The 18,033-nt window shown below is 44.6% G+C and overlaps 1 protein-coding gene across 1 annotated transcript; it reads right to left on the reverse strand.

The window, feature by feature from the left end:
• Window positions 1–4,114: 4,114 nt before the first annotated feature.
• Window positions 4,115–16,760, reverse strand: CUNH14orf28 (chromosome unknown C14orf28 homolog). The gene is made up of 4 exons (XM_026654331.2): window positions 16,216–16,760; window positions 13,270–13,359; window positions 9,929–10,063; window positions 4,115–4,524 (listed from the first exon to the last, which is right to left on the reverse strand). Exons 1-4 carry the CDS (start codon window positions 16,737–16,739, stop codon window positions 4,338–4,340), a joined length of 936 nt encoding a protein of 311 aa, XP_026510116.1. The 5' UTR covers window positions 16,740–16,760; the 3' UTR covers window positions 4,115–4,337.
• Between the last annotated feature and the right edge of the window lie 1,273 nt (window positions 16,761–18,033).

An 18,033-nucleotide genomic window follows, 5' to 3' on the forward strand; every position in this document is an offset into this window, starting at 1 on the left:
ATCATGGAGCCCGCTCAGATCACCGCGGCAATTATGAACACTATGAACACCACGCGCATTGTCCTGAAGTATATGCAGAGCCAGAACATGCCAAAGCAAAACCAGGCGAGGAGGCGATTGCAGCGCGGTGACGAGAGTGATGAGGAAATTGACATGGACATAGACCTCTCACAAAGTACAGGCCCCAGCAATGTGCAAATCATGATGTTACTGGGGCAGGTTCATGGCGTGGAACGCCGATTCTGGGCCCGGGAAACAAGCACAGACTGGTGGGACCGCATCATGTTGTAGGTGTGGGACGATTCCCAGTGGCTGCAAAACTTTCGCATGCGTAAGGGCACTTTCATGGAACTTTGTGACTTGCTTTCCCCTGCCCTGAAGTGCCAGAATACCAGGATGAGAGCAGCCCTCACAGTTGAGAAGCGAGCGGCGATAGCCCTGTGGAAGCTTGCAATGCCAGACAGCTACCGGTCAGTCGTGAATCTTTATTAATTCATCACACAACTAGGGGGATAACTGCCAAGGTAGCCCAGGAGGGGTGGGGGAGGAGGGAAGGAAAAGGACACACTGCGGTTTAAAACTTTAACACTTATTGAAGGCCAGCCTTCTGATGCTCGGGCAGTCATCTGGGGTGGAGTGACTGGGTGGCCGGAGGCCCCCCCACCGCGTTCTTGGACGTCTGGGTGAGGAGGCTATGGAACTTGGAGAGGAGGGCTGTTGGTTACACAGGGGCTGTAGCGGCGGTCTCTGCTCCTGCTGCCTTTCCTGCAGCTCAACCATACGCTGGAGCATTTCAGTTTGATGCTCCAGCAGCCGGAGCATCGACTCTTGCCTTCTGTCAACAAGCTGACGCCACCTATCCTCTTCAGCCCGCCACTTGCTCTCTTCAGCCCGCGATTCAGCCCGCCACCTCTCCTCTCGTTCATATTGTGCTTTTTTGCACTCTGACATTGACTGCCTCCACGCATTCTGCTGTGCTCTGTCAGCGTGGGAGGACATCTAGAGCTCCGAGAACATATCCCGAGTCCGCCGTTTTCTCCTTCTAATCTTCACTAGCCTCTGTGAAGGAGAAACATTTGCAGCTGGTGGAGGAGAAGGGAGAGGTGGTTAAAAAAGACACATTTTAGAGAACAATGGGTACACTCTTTCACGTTAAATTTTGCTGTTCACATTACACAGCACATGTGCTTTCGTTACAAGGTCGCATTTTTCCTCTTATATTGAGGGCCTGCCGGTTTGGTGAGAGAGATCACTCACGCAGTGCCAGGCAACAGAATTCGGCTTGCAGGCAGCCATGGTAAGCCACAGTCTTTTGGCTTTTTTAACCTTCTTAACATGTGGGAATGGTTTCAAACAGTAGCGCCCTCATTTCCCATACCAAGCACCCATTGGGTTGGCCATTTAAAATGGGTTTGCAATGTAAAAGGAGGGGCTGCGGTTTCCGGGTTAACATGCAGCACAAACCCAACTACCCCCCCACACACACACACAATTCTCTGGGATGATCACTTCACCCCTCCTCCCTACCGCGTGGCTAACAGCGGGGAACATTTCTGTTCAGCTGAGCAGGAACGGGCACCTCTGAATGTCCCCTTAATAAAATCACCCCATTTCAACCAGGTGACTGTGAATGATATCACTCTTCTGAGGATAACAAAGGTAGATAAGGAATGGATGTTGTCTGCATGCCAGCAAACACCGGGACCATACGCTGCCATGCTTTGTTATGCAATGATTCCAGACTACGTGTTACTGGCCTGGCGTGGTAAAGTGTCCTACCATGGCGGACGGGATAAGGCAGCCCTCCCCAGAAACCTTTTGCAAAGGCTTTGGGAGTATATGAAGGAGAGCTTTCTGGAGATGTCCCCTGAGGATTTCCGCTCCATCCCCATACACGTTAACAGACTTTTCCAGTAGCTGTACTGGCCGCGATTGCCAGGGCAAATTAATCATTAATCATGCAACACGCTTGCTTTTAAACCATGTGTAATATTTACAAAGGTACACTCACCAGAGGTCCCTTGTGTGCCCTCAGGGTCTGGGAGCACGCCTTGGGTGAGTTCGGGGGTTACTGGTTCCAGGTCCAGGGTGATAAACATATCCTGGCTGTTGGGGAAACCGGTTTCTCCGCTTCCTTGCTGTGAGCTATCTTCATTGTCTTCATCATCATCATCTTCCTCGTACCCCGAACCCGCTTCCCTGTTGCGTGATTTTCCATTGATGGAGTCAAAGCACATGGTTGGGGTAGTGGTGGCTGCACCCCCTAGCATGACATACAGCTCCACGTAGAAGCGGCATGTTTGCGGCTCTGCCCCAGACCTTCCGTTTGCCTCTCTGGCTTTGTGGTAGGCTTGCCTTAGCTCCTTAATTTTCATGCGGCACTGCTGTGTGTCCCTGTTATGGCCTCTGTCCTTCATGGCCTTTGAGACTTTTTCTAATATTTTGCCATTTCGTTTACTGCTATGGAGTTCAGCTAGCACTGATTCATCTCCCCATATGGCGAGCAGATCCTGTACCTCCCGTTCTGTCCATGCTGGAGCTCTTTTGCGATCCTGGGACTCCATCATGGTTACCTGTGCTGATGAGCTCTGCGTGGTCACCTGTGCTCTCCACGCTGGGCAAACAGGAAATGAAATTCAAAGTTCGCGGGGCTTTTCCTGTCTACCTGGTCAGTGCATCTGAGTTGAGAGTGCTGTCCAGAGCGGTCACAATGAAGCACTGTGGGATAGCTCCCGGAGGACAATAACGTCAAATTCCGTCCACACTACCCCAAGGCCGATTTTAGCGCTAATCCCCTCGTCGGAGGTGGAGTAAAGAAACCGGTTTAAAGGGCCCTTTAAGTCGAAAAAAAGGGCTTCGTCGTGTGGACGTGTCCAGGCTTAATTCGATTTAACGCTGCTAAATTCGCCCTAAACTTGTAGTGTAGACCAGGCCTTAGTGTTTGGTTGTTTGAGAATTTTGCATCTACCTGGAAAATCTGTTTTGGAGGCTTACATTGGTTTGGTTTTGAAATGATCTAGCTGTTACTTTTACTGACTTCCCAATAAAGAGCAAAGTACAGAGTCTAAGTCAGACACTGTGGAGAGGAATAGATAAAATTTTGCAAAGGCCACTTAATTCTCTTATAGCTTTTTCATCAGCATATTCAAAGAGGACAGTGCAAAACCTGAGGTTTTATGTACAGTGTCCCTCAACATTTGTGCTATACTATGTGATTTACTGACATTTTTTTCAAGAATTCCATGATTTGCAATAGGACTTTACATTTTGGCAGAGAGCTAGTCCTTTTGCCACAAACTACTTTTTACTGGCTAAGTTATTCGCTATTAGAAATCACCATGTCCTCTGGATTTTGCTAACTTCTCATTTTTGGCATGCTGCCAGAAAACAGTGAACATTGAGTTTAGCGTGGCACATGCACTGCTCTGTTTCTTTGTGCACGTCCGCCGGCCCCAGTCAGGCAAAATAGATCCCACTCCCTACATCAGCACACCTTCTGGTATATAACATGGTGCACTGGGCAAGGAACCAGCCGTTCAAGTCTCACTCATACTGAAAGGTTAATAATTCAGTAACCTTTCAAAGAGTTTATTTTTTTTAAGCAAGAGTCCTACCCCACTGAGAGGTTACACAAGCTGGGATCTCTCATATGGCAGATCCCACTCAATCATTTAGCCACACTATGGTTCAGAAATAATCTGTCAAATTTAACTGCTCAGCCATGCTGTCTGTAAAATGGGGCTACTCATGCATATAGAATCCACCCTTTCAGTGAGTGATGCATGTTGCTCTACAGGGCTCAGATGCTACTGACGACAGGTAGAATTGGCATTCAATAACGGATATTGATTTCTGTTGTAAGAACTTAGGTTTACTTAGGGTTTTTTTAAATGTTATTTCCTATGTTAAAATGTTTTTAGGCCATGAAGTCAAGTACTCATGAAATGCCAGAAGTAAGGCGGTCTGTGCAACCTTAATTCTACCTGCCTTGTTTGTGCATTATGATAGAAAAATCATATGTGATCATGTAAACTTTGAAATATTAATAAAGAAACAAAGGATACAACCATTCTTGGTTTTTTTGCTTTTTTATTGTAGCATAAAAATTTGCCTGTATAAAAATAGCCCAATAAATGTTTTAAAAAATTGCATAGTGTTTCCAATTTCAAATTTTTACCTATAGTAAGCATTGGATGATACAATACCAGAACTACTGTAGTTCTACTCTTTTCTTGGATACCAAGTATACATAAAATATAGACCTCCATTTGGGATGGGCCAGCATTGGTGGCAGAGAAGGGAACGTGATTTAATTTTGTATCCATAGTCTAGATATGTCATTTATTCTCTGCTGCTCTAATATAAACTAGAGATGACAAAAGAAGAAATTCTGGGGGTTTATTTAATAAAATTAAGTTGACATTTCTGAGGCCATCATAGTGTATCCAATACCCATCAATCTGGAAAGCGGCAGAATAATGATGCTCCTCTTTATTAAACAACGTGGCACCTTCCAATAAGTACCTGCAAATTAAGGCAAACAGAGATGTGACCATCACAAACATGCTCTTTCTGGCAGTAAATGCTCAAGAAGAATGCTACTGTCGATGGCAAGCATTTAGTTGTCTTATAAACAGTTGTTGCAGAGAGGAGCCAGCGTTGCCCTTGACTCCTCTAAGTGAGCTGTTTCCTTGCCCCAGGTGCCTGATGTCCATTTGAGCAATTCCTGGAGCAAGAGTGACAGTCTGGAGCAAGATAAGATCATATGACGTGTCTGCCCTTCAGAAAAGGCTTATTTTCTGTCCCCTTCACTCCAAATTAGTATAAGAAAAAGCATTAAAATAACTTTCAAAATCAATCTGGAGTGTGTTGCTGCTGAATTATGTGGTAGAGGAAAGTTGTGCATTGGCAGGGAAGAAGGAATGAATGAGCTAATAGAAATGGGATAGTCTAATATCTATGACTCCATTCAGCATGGCATTTTAATACAGGCATGGGGGAAAGAGTTAGTGCTTTGGTCCCACGTGGCCTTCAAGTGATGCTTACTCCAAAACTCAGATTATAGTTTGCTATACACTAAGAGGGTTGCCTGCTTCTTCAGGGCCTGAAGCCAGCCAGCCCTGTTCAATTATCAGAGCTAGCTGGCAAGGGATCAGGGCTGAGAAAACTCAGTTGAGAGGAGATGTGCTTCTGCGGCAGGCCCTGAAGCATAAGGACAGGAGGAGAGGTAGGGTAGTGTAGCAGGTATTCTCTTTTCAGCACTGAGAAGAAAAGTCTTCAGGCACTGTAGCCCAGGGTCAGCAGAAGAACTTCTGTTGTTTTTTTATGTTTTGTCTAATTTTTATATTTAAATAAAACTGGCTAGAAAAAGACTTGGGTGTGGCAGTAAATCCTGCCTGGGAGGGTCATGAGATCCCACCTGAGTGAGGGGAAACTGAGGAGTGGCTAGCCCACAAGTAGCCTGAGTAGGTGGTGCTGTGACAGCTATGCACGCTAGAAACTCTCAGCAGGACTATGACCGAGCAGCAGTTAGTTCTGTCTCTTCTATTAGAGATGGGTCTGGCTAGCAATCTGCCTGACTCGCACCCCGGTGAGAGAACATTTGCTTGGCACACAGGAGAGCAGGCTGGGTTTCTCTGTTATCAGAGTTTCTAATGCTAGTTTTAAAGCTCATGCTCTAACGCTGCACTATTAGTCATATTCGGTTGCTTCTGCAAACTGTCGCTTTGCTCCTATAAAGCAGCCTGGTTTTTCTTTGGTTGGTTTTTGTCTGTCTCTTTCTTTTTCCACTAACTGTCCCCTTATTACTGCTTTAAAGTACTCCCCAGGACGGATCCTATATGGGATTTTCCTTCAATGTAATCAACAGTTTTGCATTTTATTCACAAAATATTTGTCTTTTAACAATAGATTTCTAAAACTCCAGCTTCTTTCTGAGTTGTGCTTTCTTTTCACAGAGACAGACACATGGTTAAAGAGAGAGATTCTAATTCTAACACTAAGGATTATAACTTCATTAACGTTTAAAGATTTCATTAAATCTATTTAGCATGTTATGGCAATTTCAGAAGCAAAAGTAAAGTCCATGAAGATGTAAAACCCCCAAACATTCATCATGTCCTGTTCTTTATATCATGGTGATGCTATTTGATTTTTTTTGTTTTTTTAAAAATGGAGCTTATTGCCTACTTGGTAATCTATCTCCATTGGGTTAAGACAAGAGTTAGTTGCATGCCCCTATTGCACACAGGGTTACCAACCCTCCAGGATTGTCCTGCTGTCTCCAGGAATGGAAGATGAATCTTTAATTAAAGATTGTCATGTGATGAAACCTCCATGGATACGTCCAATCAAAACTGGCAATCCTAATTGCCCATGACTTCTGAACTATTGCAATAATTCAAGTGTTACTGAAGAAGGGAGTAGCCTCCTCATTTGGGGTATGCTACATCATGTAATACATTTACCCCTCAATACACCACCTGAACCTGTTTTAATCCTCTTACATTCCCACACTCCTTCTTTACTTAGTATATACACCACTCTCGTATGGGAGCAGAGAGATGGCCCATACCTATAGGATGCCCCTTCCCTTTATGTTTAATTCTTTTAGGTTAAGTTTTCTGAAGCAGTCCCACCACTAGCTTTTTTAAAAGCAGTCATTTGGTATTGTTTTATTGGAAGGTTTAATCCCCTAACATTCCAGGCGAACCAGACTGTTCCTGATTCTTTAACCATTTCTCAACATAGGGAGCATTGTCTTTACCAATACCCCAGCTTCCTCGATCCATAACCCCTGGATCTTATATCTATACAGTATTTGCTTGAGAGCTTCCCTACACCCACATCCCCTATGATCCCTACTTATAACATAACCAAAAACCATACACTAACTCCTGTACCATTATTTGTTGGAAATTCTTAACTTTCCTAACAAACAATTGTATGAACTTCTGCCCATGAGACAGCATTTTTCTTATAACATGACATGTTCTATATTGTATTATATTACATTCAAGCAGGGTGGATTGATTTAAATTTCCAATTTAAATCATGAAGCAAGAACCCTTGTTTTAAATCAGATTTTTAATCGTATTATTTGTACTTTTGATTTTCATCAAGGTTGAGTCATTGTTATAATAAAACAGGCTGATTTGCCACTAAAGTTGGTACTGTTTTGCTAATCAAGGAAATACACAATATCTATACACTGATTAAGCTTAGCGTGCATTTTCTTAAATTTTACATCTATTATAGTAGAAAATTCCTCTTCCTGGGGGTTAGAAAGTTTGCAATTGAGACACTTAACTTAGAATATCAGGGTTGGAAGAGACCTCAGGAGGTCATCTAGTCCAACCCCCTGCTCAAAGCAGGGCCAATTCCCAACTAAATCATCCCAGCCAGGGCTTTGTCAAGCCGGGCCTTAAAAACCTCTAAGGAAGGAGATTCCACCACGTCCCTAGGGAACCCATTCCAGTGCTTCACCACCCTCCTAGTGAAATAGTGTTTCCTAATATCCAACCTAGACCTCCCCCACTGCAACTTGAGACCATTACTCCTTGTTCTGTCAACTTGAATCTAATCATTTGCTATTTCTTGGTCTACTACATTTGGTTCCAGTACTGTGGTTAGGATCTTCTGGGCCACCTCAAACATGTAGAAAGATTAACTACCATTTATTTTTATATATTTTTTAATTTTAGGATTGCCAGGAATCTGTAAAGTTGTTTTCCCTCCGCCATGAAGCTGCTTGCAGATTTTCATAAATTCACCCTTTTCCTCTGTACAGCTATGGAACAATCTTGATAGAAGGATACATGGTTGCTCTTTGCTCACCAACCAGCAGACCAAATTTGGTGATGAATCCTGGTCACATGCCACCTGAGGCACATTGCACACACACACACACACACACACACTACGAAGAGCTGGCTGGCTCAAGAATTGAAACCTGGTCTCGCACTATATAAATGTACTATGACAGTGTGGTCTAGCTGAATTCCTGTTGTGTGCCAGGATCCTGATCCAGTGTGCCCTTTCGATCTTGATTTGACTGTCAGAATCAGAGCTTTGGGGATCCATATTTCACAAGACTATGAATTTTCCTCCAGCCCTCTCCAGCAGTCCTAGAATACTCATACTTTTCTTGCTGCCCCTATTTTTCAGATCTTCCAGTTTGTGTCAATTCTTTGACTTGAGACTCTTGGGCTGCCACTCCTGCATGTCCACCTCAATGCTGATCAGTCTTAAGTCCATGTCTAATGGCTGCTGCTGGTTCATTAGGATAGCCACTGTGTGTTAATTTTTCTTCCAACTTGCTGAAATAGGTTGTCAGCACCACACCTAAACTGGAACTAATCTGTGCCACTATTGTACTAGTCATCCCCATATCCACGGATTCTCCTCTGGACTCAGATTCCTTGGTTTGCATGTTGCCCTGTTCCCCCTTCGTTGTGGTTTTTGTCCAGTGACCATCCATCACCAGTGTTTGAGATAGAGAAACTGCAAGGCCCGCTGCTATTCCCCTCTGTGCTGCACTCAACTCTAGCTGGACCCAACCTTATACAAGGCCAGGGAGAAGAACACCCTCTGCTCCTTTCACCACTGCCTATGCTCGTCACAGCTCAGGGGTAAAACACCTATCCCTTCCACTGCCCTCAGCAGTATCGCAATCCCTATCCCCGGCCTGCTCGCACCACTTGCTACAACTTCCACAGAGGGGGAAGGGGATGAGGCGCTAATCGGCACAGCTGCTGCTCTGTGATCCTCCAGGATCCAAGGTCCCCCACTACTGCATTGCCAGTGAGTTCAGGGGGCAAGAGGGGGAGGAGCAACAGCCCACAGTTCAACTGACTCTTGCAGTCTTCTGGGGAGGGATGGAGGGCATGGATCACCCCTTAGCTGCTAATGGAAGAGGAGGAAAGCTAGTCCCATCCTGCTGTGTCAACAGTGCCTTTGGGGGGTGGCCCAGCCCACAGCTCCACCACTCTTCACAATCCTCCGGGAAGGGAAGCCAGATATGCTGCTGCTTTGCTAGGAATCTGAGCGCTTATCTCCTGCTAGCACATCATCAAGGAGGGGTGAGAGCACATCCTTTCACTGTGTGTACAATGGGCCTCTCCCTCCCCCTTCCACCACTACAGACACACAGTAGTGGGGGGTGGGGGTGGGGGGCTGAGGCCCTCAGTCTATCCCTGTAGTGTTAGCTAGTAACCCCTGTCTTACTTCCACCTGTTCTCTACTCTTCTGAGCTCTCCCCACATCTGAAGGCAGGAAATGGGGCCTACCTGGGGGCTCTGTTGTGAATCTTATGGGTAAATAGGGAGGGGGAGCTCAGTCTCCTTCCTTCCTCCTCTGACAGTCACATCACCCTTCACTTTCTCCTCGTCAGGCATGCTAAGGAAGTAAAATTTGGATTCAAAGTTCTCTGATGCTTAACTGGGTCTCAGCTAGAACCCTGTATATCAAAATGCTACGTCCTGTAATAATGCATTGAAATATCTGCAGTTAGATGTATTTTCGATAATTAATAGAAAATAGGAAGGCTGGTTCTGAAACCCAACAATTGTTCTAAAGGGATTTTGACAAGAAGAAGTTAGCAGAAACTGACAGTGAGCATGACTGTCCATACTGCACAAAGAACCGGAGTACTTGTGGCACCTTAGAGACTAACACGTTTATTTGAGCATAAGCTTTCATGGGTTTATGCTCAAATAAATGTGTTAGTCTCTCAGGTGCCACAAGTGCTCCTGTTCTTTTTGCAGATACAGACTAACACGGCTGCGACTCTGAAACCTGTCCATACTGCTTCATGACTACGGACTCTAAAAAAACCCCTTTCCTTTACAGATTATTCAAAAGGATTATTGGACTCCCCCTGAAAACATGAAGTGAAGAGAAGCCGTTTGCCTTGTTTTAAAATACTTACTTGTGATCAGATAAATCCAAATGATATGGTACATATGCCAGTTCTTCTGGCTTCCATTGCTGCATATTTAAAACAACAAAAGGCGGTGCCCCATGGCAGAAAACTCTCTGGGTGAATTCTCTTAACCCATTACATCTGCAAGTAGAGAAGCAGAGATGGAATTATTTCACTGGGCAAGCAGTACAATTAAGCAGGTTTTATTTCACATCCAGACAAGGTTTACACTTCATTAGGGCAGGTTGTGTCTTGTATTAGAATTTGGTTTGTTTATTTTATGCAGGAAGGTGTTAATGGCTGTCATCATGTGTATCTTTGATCCACAGCCAATCACAGACCTGTGAAAGCTGATGGGCTGCTGGCTATCCTGCATTCAGGCTACAGGGAAGCAGCAACTCACCTCCTTTATGGAGTATGACAACTGGACCCAATAGAAGCTGCTGCCCAAAGCACTGGGACACACAAAAGGCCAATCAGCAGCCACTTCATGCGGTCCAAGGAGTTTCCCAGGGGACTGATTGGCTTTCTGCCTCTGACACAGCGAAGCAGTTGCGAGCATGGCTCGGAGGGTACAGAGACAGAGCTCCTTTGCGCACAAGACTGGATGGAGAGGCAGCCTTGGAAATAGTGAGCAAGAAAATTGGTGGCTGTTTGTTCCCGCTCTGCTCAGGAAAACAGGACTTTGGGTACATTCTTTGTGAATAAAGACAGCACCAAAGATACCAAACTCATGTCAACACTCTCTCCTAAGAGAAACAACCCAGCTATGTCCAGAAGAATGGCTAACGGCTCAGGCCAAGGAGCAACAATAATTCACAGTACATTTAGAGGACACTAGCCAGTTTACTATTTGCTTACCAACTTACTGCTTGAACCAAGCTGTCCTCTGGTGGTGGGATTTTCAGGTGCCCTGGGGAACGAGGTGCCACATCTCACTGAAAGTCAGCAGGAGCTGGGCACCTTACTACCTTAGGCACCTTTGCAAATGCTATTATAAGGGTCCAGAGCGTCTCTTTTTGGTAATCTGAGGCGATACTGCTGTTAAATGCAATGGTGGCACTTGGTGCAGCAGGAGCCCAGATACTTCACTGTTGCTAGTTACCCCCTTTAGCTGGGATTTTTAAATGGGCCTCTGGTACTGGCCAGCAGTGATGTATGCCAAATACACAGCAGACACTACCCCAAATTGGAGGTGTCTCAGTGGAGGGAGACAAGGGAGGACTGTGGCCTGGGGCTACAAAGGGACTCAAGCATTACAATGACAAAGACCTCCTGCACTGGGGTGATCTGTCCCCTAAAAGGTGGTGGTGTGAGGGGTCAGCACCCCACCATCACATCATGGCCTTTAAGATTTTTTGGGAGGTTGGATGTGCAAAGGCCTCAGAGATACTGGGAGAGAGGACACGATCCCGTGAATAAGTAGTGGTTGGGAGGAAATCCCCATTATTGTTTCATCACAGGCCTGGGCCCAGAAGCCTTGCAGAGTGGGCAGGGCAAGGTTCTGCTCTCTCCCAGCCAACGGGCAGGACCTTTAGCAGGGGGACCAGTTTCTATGCTGCCTCTTCCTTCATAACAAGGGAGTCATCAGCAGGACACGACCGGCCTGCTAAGCCCTTGGAGCCTGGGGACTAACGGGGGATAAGAGCGAGCTGAAAGAAGGTGCCTAAGGCTCCACAGCTGGCCGAAGTTATAACCCTAGCTCCAGGAGCGGCTGTGTGGAGGGCAGGGGGAGGTGGCTGTGTTATCTCCTGTTTCAGGGAGGGTATTACTAACCTGAACCATAGTCCCAGATCCGGGAGGAGAGTTGAGGGGACTCCTGTCTGAAGGAGTGACTGCCTTAAGGGGACAGACAGAGAGGGACTGTCTGAAACCCCAGCTCCAGGAGTCAGGGGAGGAAAAGAGACTCATCTTGAGGATGGAAATCAGAAGGATGGTTTGAAACCCAGCCCAGCAGCTGCTAGAGACTGAGAAGCCACTGAGAGCAGGTGCTTACAGCAACACACTGGGGAGAAACTGCTCAGGAAACCAGATCCTCTAGAAGAGAAGACCCCTACTGGGCCTCTGAGTCAGAGAACAGGCCAGAGAGGGGCTGAGAGAGCAGTGCCAACCACTTCATGCCGTCCCTGGCCTGGAACCCCGAGGAGTGTGCAGGCCTCGCTTCTCCTGCCAAACCCAGCAAGAGGACTTTGTAAGGCCTTCAACAAGTGGGCCATGCTCAGAGAGGCCAAGGACTGAGCTCCCCTCATCTAGGGCAATGGGCCACCTGAGATATAGGACTCTAACACTCAGAGGGGACAGGACTACTACTAACTTGACCAGAGCACTGAGGTCGTAACAAAGAATCAAGTGGCTAGATGGCGACTGGTCTAGCAGAGGAGGGAAACTGAGGCAGAATTATAGACTTTAAGGCCAGAAGGAATCACCAGCTCATCTAGTCCGATCTTCTGTACATCGCAGGCCACCAGCACCCGTACACTAAACCCAACAACCAAAATTAGACTCAAGTCTCACAGCCCACAGGAAGCTAGCCTATTACATGCTGCAGGCAGAGAACAAGAGGAACCAAGGGACACCAGTGCTTGAGGCCTCCCCACTGACAGGGAAATGATTAAGATATACCCAGATAATTCTGGCAAGTGACTGGCCTGAGATGTCTGGTTTTGCCACAGGAGGCACTCTGGTGCCGAGTGCACGCTAGAACACCCACTCCGAGAACACTGTTCTGAAGCTGGTTTGCCATGCTTCCTCCTAACCCACATCCCACCCCATCCTGGGCTCTTGGATCCATGTAGCTGAACCCAGTTGTAAGAATAGGACAATGCCTCTAGCATTCTGCTGACTCAATCCCCCATTGTCTGTTTTGCTCTTCCTATCCTGCAATCTCCTAGCCTCTCTTCCCTCCCCCAAACTTAGTCCAAACATTTCCCCCGGATGTTGCCCCTGGATTTTCCCCTCCCACACAAGCCTCTCAGATCCAGAGCCTCAGATTCTCCTTGGCCAACTAATCCTTATAGCACCGTTGTTTCTCCTCACCCCCTCTCCGGACTGTTCTGCCCACTATGTTGTACAGGGAGATATGGAGGGGAAGCCACACAGATCAGCGTGTTTGGGAGGCAGGAGCAGCAGGTGTGGATATAGCTGCTGGTTCAGCTCCCCTGCAGGAACCCATGGAAAAATGTGTGCAGTCTGAGGAGTCCAGTGTCATCTTTGGGCTGAGACCAAGCACTGAACATTTCAATCCTAGGGAAAAGTTTTGTTTAGCAGTGAGCAAGTGCAAACAGGCTAACAGACCATGCACCCTCTGTGATAGCAAATACACATGTTCATATCTATTATGCACTTACCCATACTGTTCACACAGCTCAATCTTGGAACAGAATAATTCATCTACTGCCCGCTGAATCAAGTCTCCATGAGGAATTTCTTGGGGAGGACTGAAATAGTTAGGGACATTTGATCAGATTTATTCTGTACTTGCACAGTATAAAAATCATTTAACCACAATGACATAAAGAGCAATCCCTAAACTCAATACAAACAAAAATCAATCATCCCGTGAAAAAGAGTCTTTAGAATGCTGTTTCTTGTCCAAGAACCTAGCTACTTTAGAGCAAATAAATGTTTTCAATGTTTGAGTTAAACGCCAAACCAACTTCTCCTGAACATGACTGCCATATTGAGAACTCTGCTGTTGAGATTCAAGTCTTTCAGCTATGCAGTCAGCTAAACCTGATCTCATCTTGCCATGAACAAATGTATCGTAACAGTGACATGTACTGCACGATAAAGCCAAAAGGCTCTGTCCTATTCTGTACTCTAGGATCACCCACAAGAGTGTCCATCAGACCTTCCTTTCCCTGGTGTTTGTGTAGAGGCAGGTAGTCCAAATATCTTACTCAGACGAAATGTATGAAATATAGAACAGAGTATAGACAGGAGGGCTGGTGCTTGGTTGATTTATCACATATTTCAAACATAGACCTAAAAGGTATCTTTACATGCTCTTCAGCACCATGTTCATTTTCACAGTACAACCATTGAGCACAGAGGTTTTTTGTTTTTTAAAAACAGTATGAGAGAACTACCTTCAACCCAGTCAGAACGGCTTCATTGGTTAGCTGGCATGCCTCGCTGGAGAAGCAGTGTATATTTAGAAGGTAGTGGTCTCCTAGGTTGCAGCACTAATGTTGTAAGAGTTCAGTTAAAGAGTCAACTTTAAAATAGCAAGCAGCTGAAAGTCTCTCGTATGGAAGGTATTAAACCTAAACTACTATTGCCTCAGAGCACAGACCCAGTCATTAAAAGCTCATACTTGGCATGAGGGGATTAGACAAATTTGTCTTCTACCTCAAAAAAGTTTACAGCATCTGTTATTTGCATGTGATTTTTCATCCAACTATTAAATCAGACAAAGAATGGTGGAAACAAAGCCTTAATTGCTACACTTATTGCTGTATGAAATTAACATCTTGAGGGTACAGCGCTGTAATTTAAGGACAGGACAGTTACATAGCATCTGGGTCACCATTAAGCAGAGTAAGTGGGTGCAATATGACCTGACCAGCTAAGAAATCGACCACTACAAGTTGGAAAAATGCTTTCATTGATGCACAATGCCTGCAGTGAAAGGGTAAAAATTCAAAACCTGAAGTATCCAAGTCCAACAGACTTTCAAGCCCATGAAAGCAAACGCCACAATCTGCAAGAGAGAAGTTATAGCAGAGAGCCCTGTGCCTTACCATGTGGTCAATATGCTGCAGTTGTAACTTTAACTCATCTGCATCAGCTGCTAGTATAAAAACCTCATGGCAGAAGTAGACAGGATTCCAGCAGAGGAGGGTGAAGAACCACTGATCATGATTCATACTGGTACCACTGATGCAGCAAGAGCTCTCAAAGTTTCTGCTAGACAGATTTGAGAGTCAGGTAGTAAAACTACATTTCTAGCTCTTTCAGTGATCATTCTGAGCAGGTCAACAGAATTCATAACCCCAGAGATGTGTGTTTTGGCCTAATGTACTTCATTAAGAAATGAAGGCCTTCCTGCGTCTTCTCCAAGACTCAATTCTTAGCCCCCCTCGTCAGACTTTGTATATGTTTTAGTGTAATACACTCTGGACTTGGGTACAAGTTGAGACTACTAAAACTGAAGTAGAGAAGGCAACAACTTGCTTAATAATGTAATTTAGAGTTTCAAGATAGAAGCACATTACACCTCTACCCCGATATAACGCGACCCGATATAACAAATTCAGATATAATGCAGTAAAGCAGTGCTCCGGGGGGGTGGGGCTGTGCACTCCAGCAGATCAAAGCAAGTCTGATATAATGAGGTTTCACCTATAATGCAGTAAGATTTTTTTGGCTCCCGAGGACAGCGTTATATCAGGGTAAAGGTGTACTCCAGCATCTGAAGGTATCCTCAGTGGTTTGAGAACTTGTTACCTGAAAAAGTACCTCTCCCCTAGCAACCTATTGCCCCAGTTCCAATCAGAGGTGCTAGAGCCCCTCCATTTGAGAGATGGAGCTGCCAACAGCAATTTTTCTGTGAAGGATGCTCAACTTTGAGACTCACTCTCCCTACTGCTTTTGTCCATTTGAACCTCCCTCTGTTAATTTCTAGGTATAACTGCAAAGGTCAACTTCACCTAGCTACTGGGGACACATTTACTAGTTTTAGCATTGGGACAGGACAAAACAGTACTGTTGCCGTTCTACATTTATTCTTTACTGTGAAACAAACAATCCATTTTAGGCACGTAATTTATTTTGCAAGTGTTAATCTGTAGTACGAGGACCCAGCATGAATGACAGGCACCTCTGGAGAGTTCTTAGTCACAATAAGTCAACAGCTACAAATGCGAGAGAGCAATTTTCATATCACATGCTCCAAGCAGAGAGGGAAGAAAGCCCAACCCAGCAGTATTTGTTAAACAGCTCTCCAAGCCAACACTCCCACTGAATCAGTGAGCATCAAAAGCAATTACACTTTAGCACTGCAGTGTAGAATATTAGAGACATGCTCTGCTGCAATTAATGCAATATTCTTTTTAATCACTGTCAGCCAACCCTAGGCCAGAAGGGCTCATTTCTAAGTCTTCTACAGCAATTTGAATGATTTGAGTACACAGGGTGTACACATTTGCTACAGATACATACAACCATAGATGTATTCTAGCTGATAAAGGCACTTTGACAGGTAATACTGATCTCTTAACAACCAGAGTTACAGCCCCCCTTGAAGAAGTTTGTTTTATCACAGTTGCATGCCAGCATGTGCAGCAACTTACTTTATGTTAATTGTTCTATGCAGATCTTCCTGCATACGAGTTGGACACCTCGAATTTGAACAGTAGCTCTCTTGAATGGTAGACATGAGACTTTCTAGATTCTTTGTAAAGTTATCATGCTCATTTCCAAATAAATCGATTTCCAGTGAAGCTTTGTGAACTTCAGATTTGTACTGTTGCTTCTCCATCTTGTCCCAAATCCAAAGCAGCTTCACTGTTGTAAAATTATAGGAGTCCATTAAGTAAAGAAAGTAGTCGACAAACTCTCTACCTAAATGAAGGGAGAGCTCCTTGGGGAAGTGTTCATTTTCATGCAGAATGACATACAACAACATCAAGAATCCATCAATAGTGCAAGTATTTTTCAGATTTATTTCAACATAAAGTGGTGTGCAAGATACAGCTTTCCGGCCAGCTTTGATAGTAAAAACCCCTCCCCAAGGGAGCACAGGCCTCCAAAATGAGCGGTCTGGATCATAATTATTTTTAATTGATGCTTTGATCTCCTCAAACAGTGTCTTCATCCTGCAATTAAGAGAAAAAGTATTAATATATTGTACCAAGAGCATTCCGTTTTGGAACAGGCACACACTTAGAATATACAGTGAGTGGACCAGAACTTAAAAACAAACAATTTAAGTGCTATCAGTATACAAGGCTTCCAAGCACAGTCAGGAGCAGCCCCTGCTAAGAATCAAATGGCTTTGAGATTTCCCTAGCTTAGATATAGGTTTCTTCCCATTTGACCCAGCTAATTACTGGTCTTTACTAAAGAAAGTCTTAGTGATTAATTTTAAAGCATGAGTGGGCATTGGAGGCATTAAGCTGTACCTTGAGAGATTCAGTCTGCAAGAAGGGATGAGTCACTCACATATAAAGGATGCTGGTATCTCCCCTAGAGTCCAGGCGGGCTGACTGACTGGCACAAGAAGTGTTTTCTTGCTGAATATAATCTGTGGTTAGTCACTGCCCACTGTTTGTCACCAAACTATATAGGTTACTTTAGAGGACAGTTACCACAGAGAAATGTGAGGCAGTTATACTCAGCTTAGCTTAGGTAAGCTGAAAGTAACTTGAAATCAGTTTACAAGGAATCCCTGAATGTGTGACTAGGGCATATCAGTCTTAAACACTACAGAAAGGGTCTTTTTGGCCTAATATCTGATGCTAGGTAATGCTGCATTTGAATTCTGAACCATTCAGTGCTCTAGACAGTGAAATGACAATACATTATTGATAAAGTATTCGTCCAGAATGATCCAGCGTTTAGCGTTTTGTAACCCTAGTGCTGCAGGAAGTGTTTAGGACCTCTAGTTTTAGGAAGCACTAGCATTTGCAGTAGAACCTGTGTTATGAACACCTCGGGAATGCAGGTTGTGTTCATAACTCTGAACAAAACGTTGTTTGTTTCTTCAAAAGTTTACAATTGAACATTGACTTAGTACAGCTTTGAAACTTTACTATGCAGAAGAAAAAAAGCTGATTTCCCTTAATTTTTTTAGTTTATGTTTAACACAGTACTGTACTGTATTTGCTTTTTTGGTCTCTGCTGCGATTGCGTACTTCCATTTCCAAATGAGGTGTGCGATAGACTGGTCAGTTCATAACTCTGAGGTTCTACTGTACTAAATAAGAACACCTACATGAGGATACAGATACAAGGCTTTTTCTCCAGGGAAGAAAAGTGTCATGTTTAATATTTAGGCAATAACTATTGTAAAAGCTAAGGCTTTTTGTGGTTCCTTGCAAGTTAAAACTTAAGACTTCCAAACTCAAATGCATTTTAGTCTTGTAGACTAAAGACATCCTTTTTTCATA

The sequence above is a fragment of the Terrapene carolina genome, unplaced genomic scaffold (genome assembly GCF_002925995.2).
Source record: "Terrapene carolina triunguis isolate 2854851 unplaced genomic scaffold, T_m_triunguis-2.0 Scaffold189, whole genome shotgun sequence".
Taxonomy (NCBI): domain Eukaryota; kingdom Metazoa; phylum Chordata; order Testudines; family Emydidae; genus Terrapene; species Terrapene triunguis.

Coding starts and splice junctions, on each gene's coding strand:
- CUNH14orf28 (XM_026654331.2), bottom strand. CDS start 16,739: ATGAAGACACTGTTTGAGGAGATCAAAGCATCAATTAAAAATAATTAT. Junction 10,064..13,269: donor GAGCTGTGTGAACAGTATGG/GTAAGTGCATAA, acceptor CTCTACTTGCAG/ATGTAATGGGTTAAGAGAAT. Junction 4,525..9,928: donor TTGGATTTATCTGATCACAA/GTAAGTATTTTA, acceptor CTTAATTTGCAG/GTACTTATTGGAAGGTGCCA.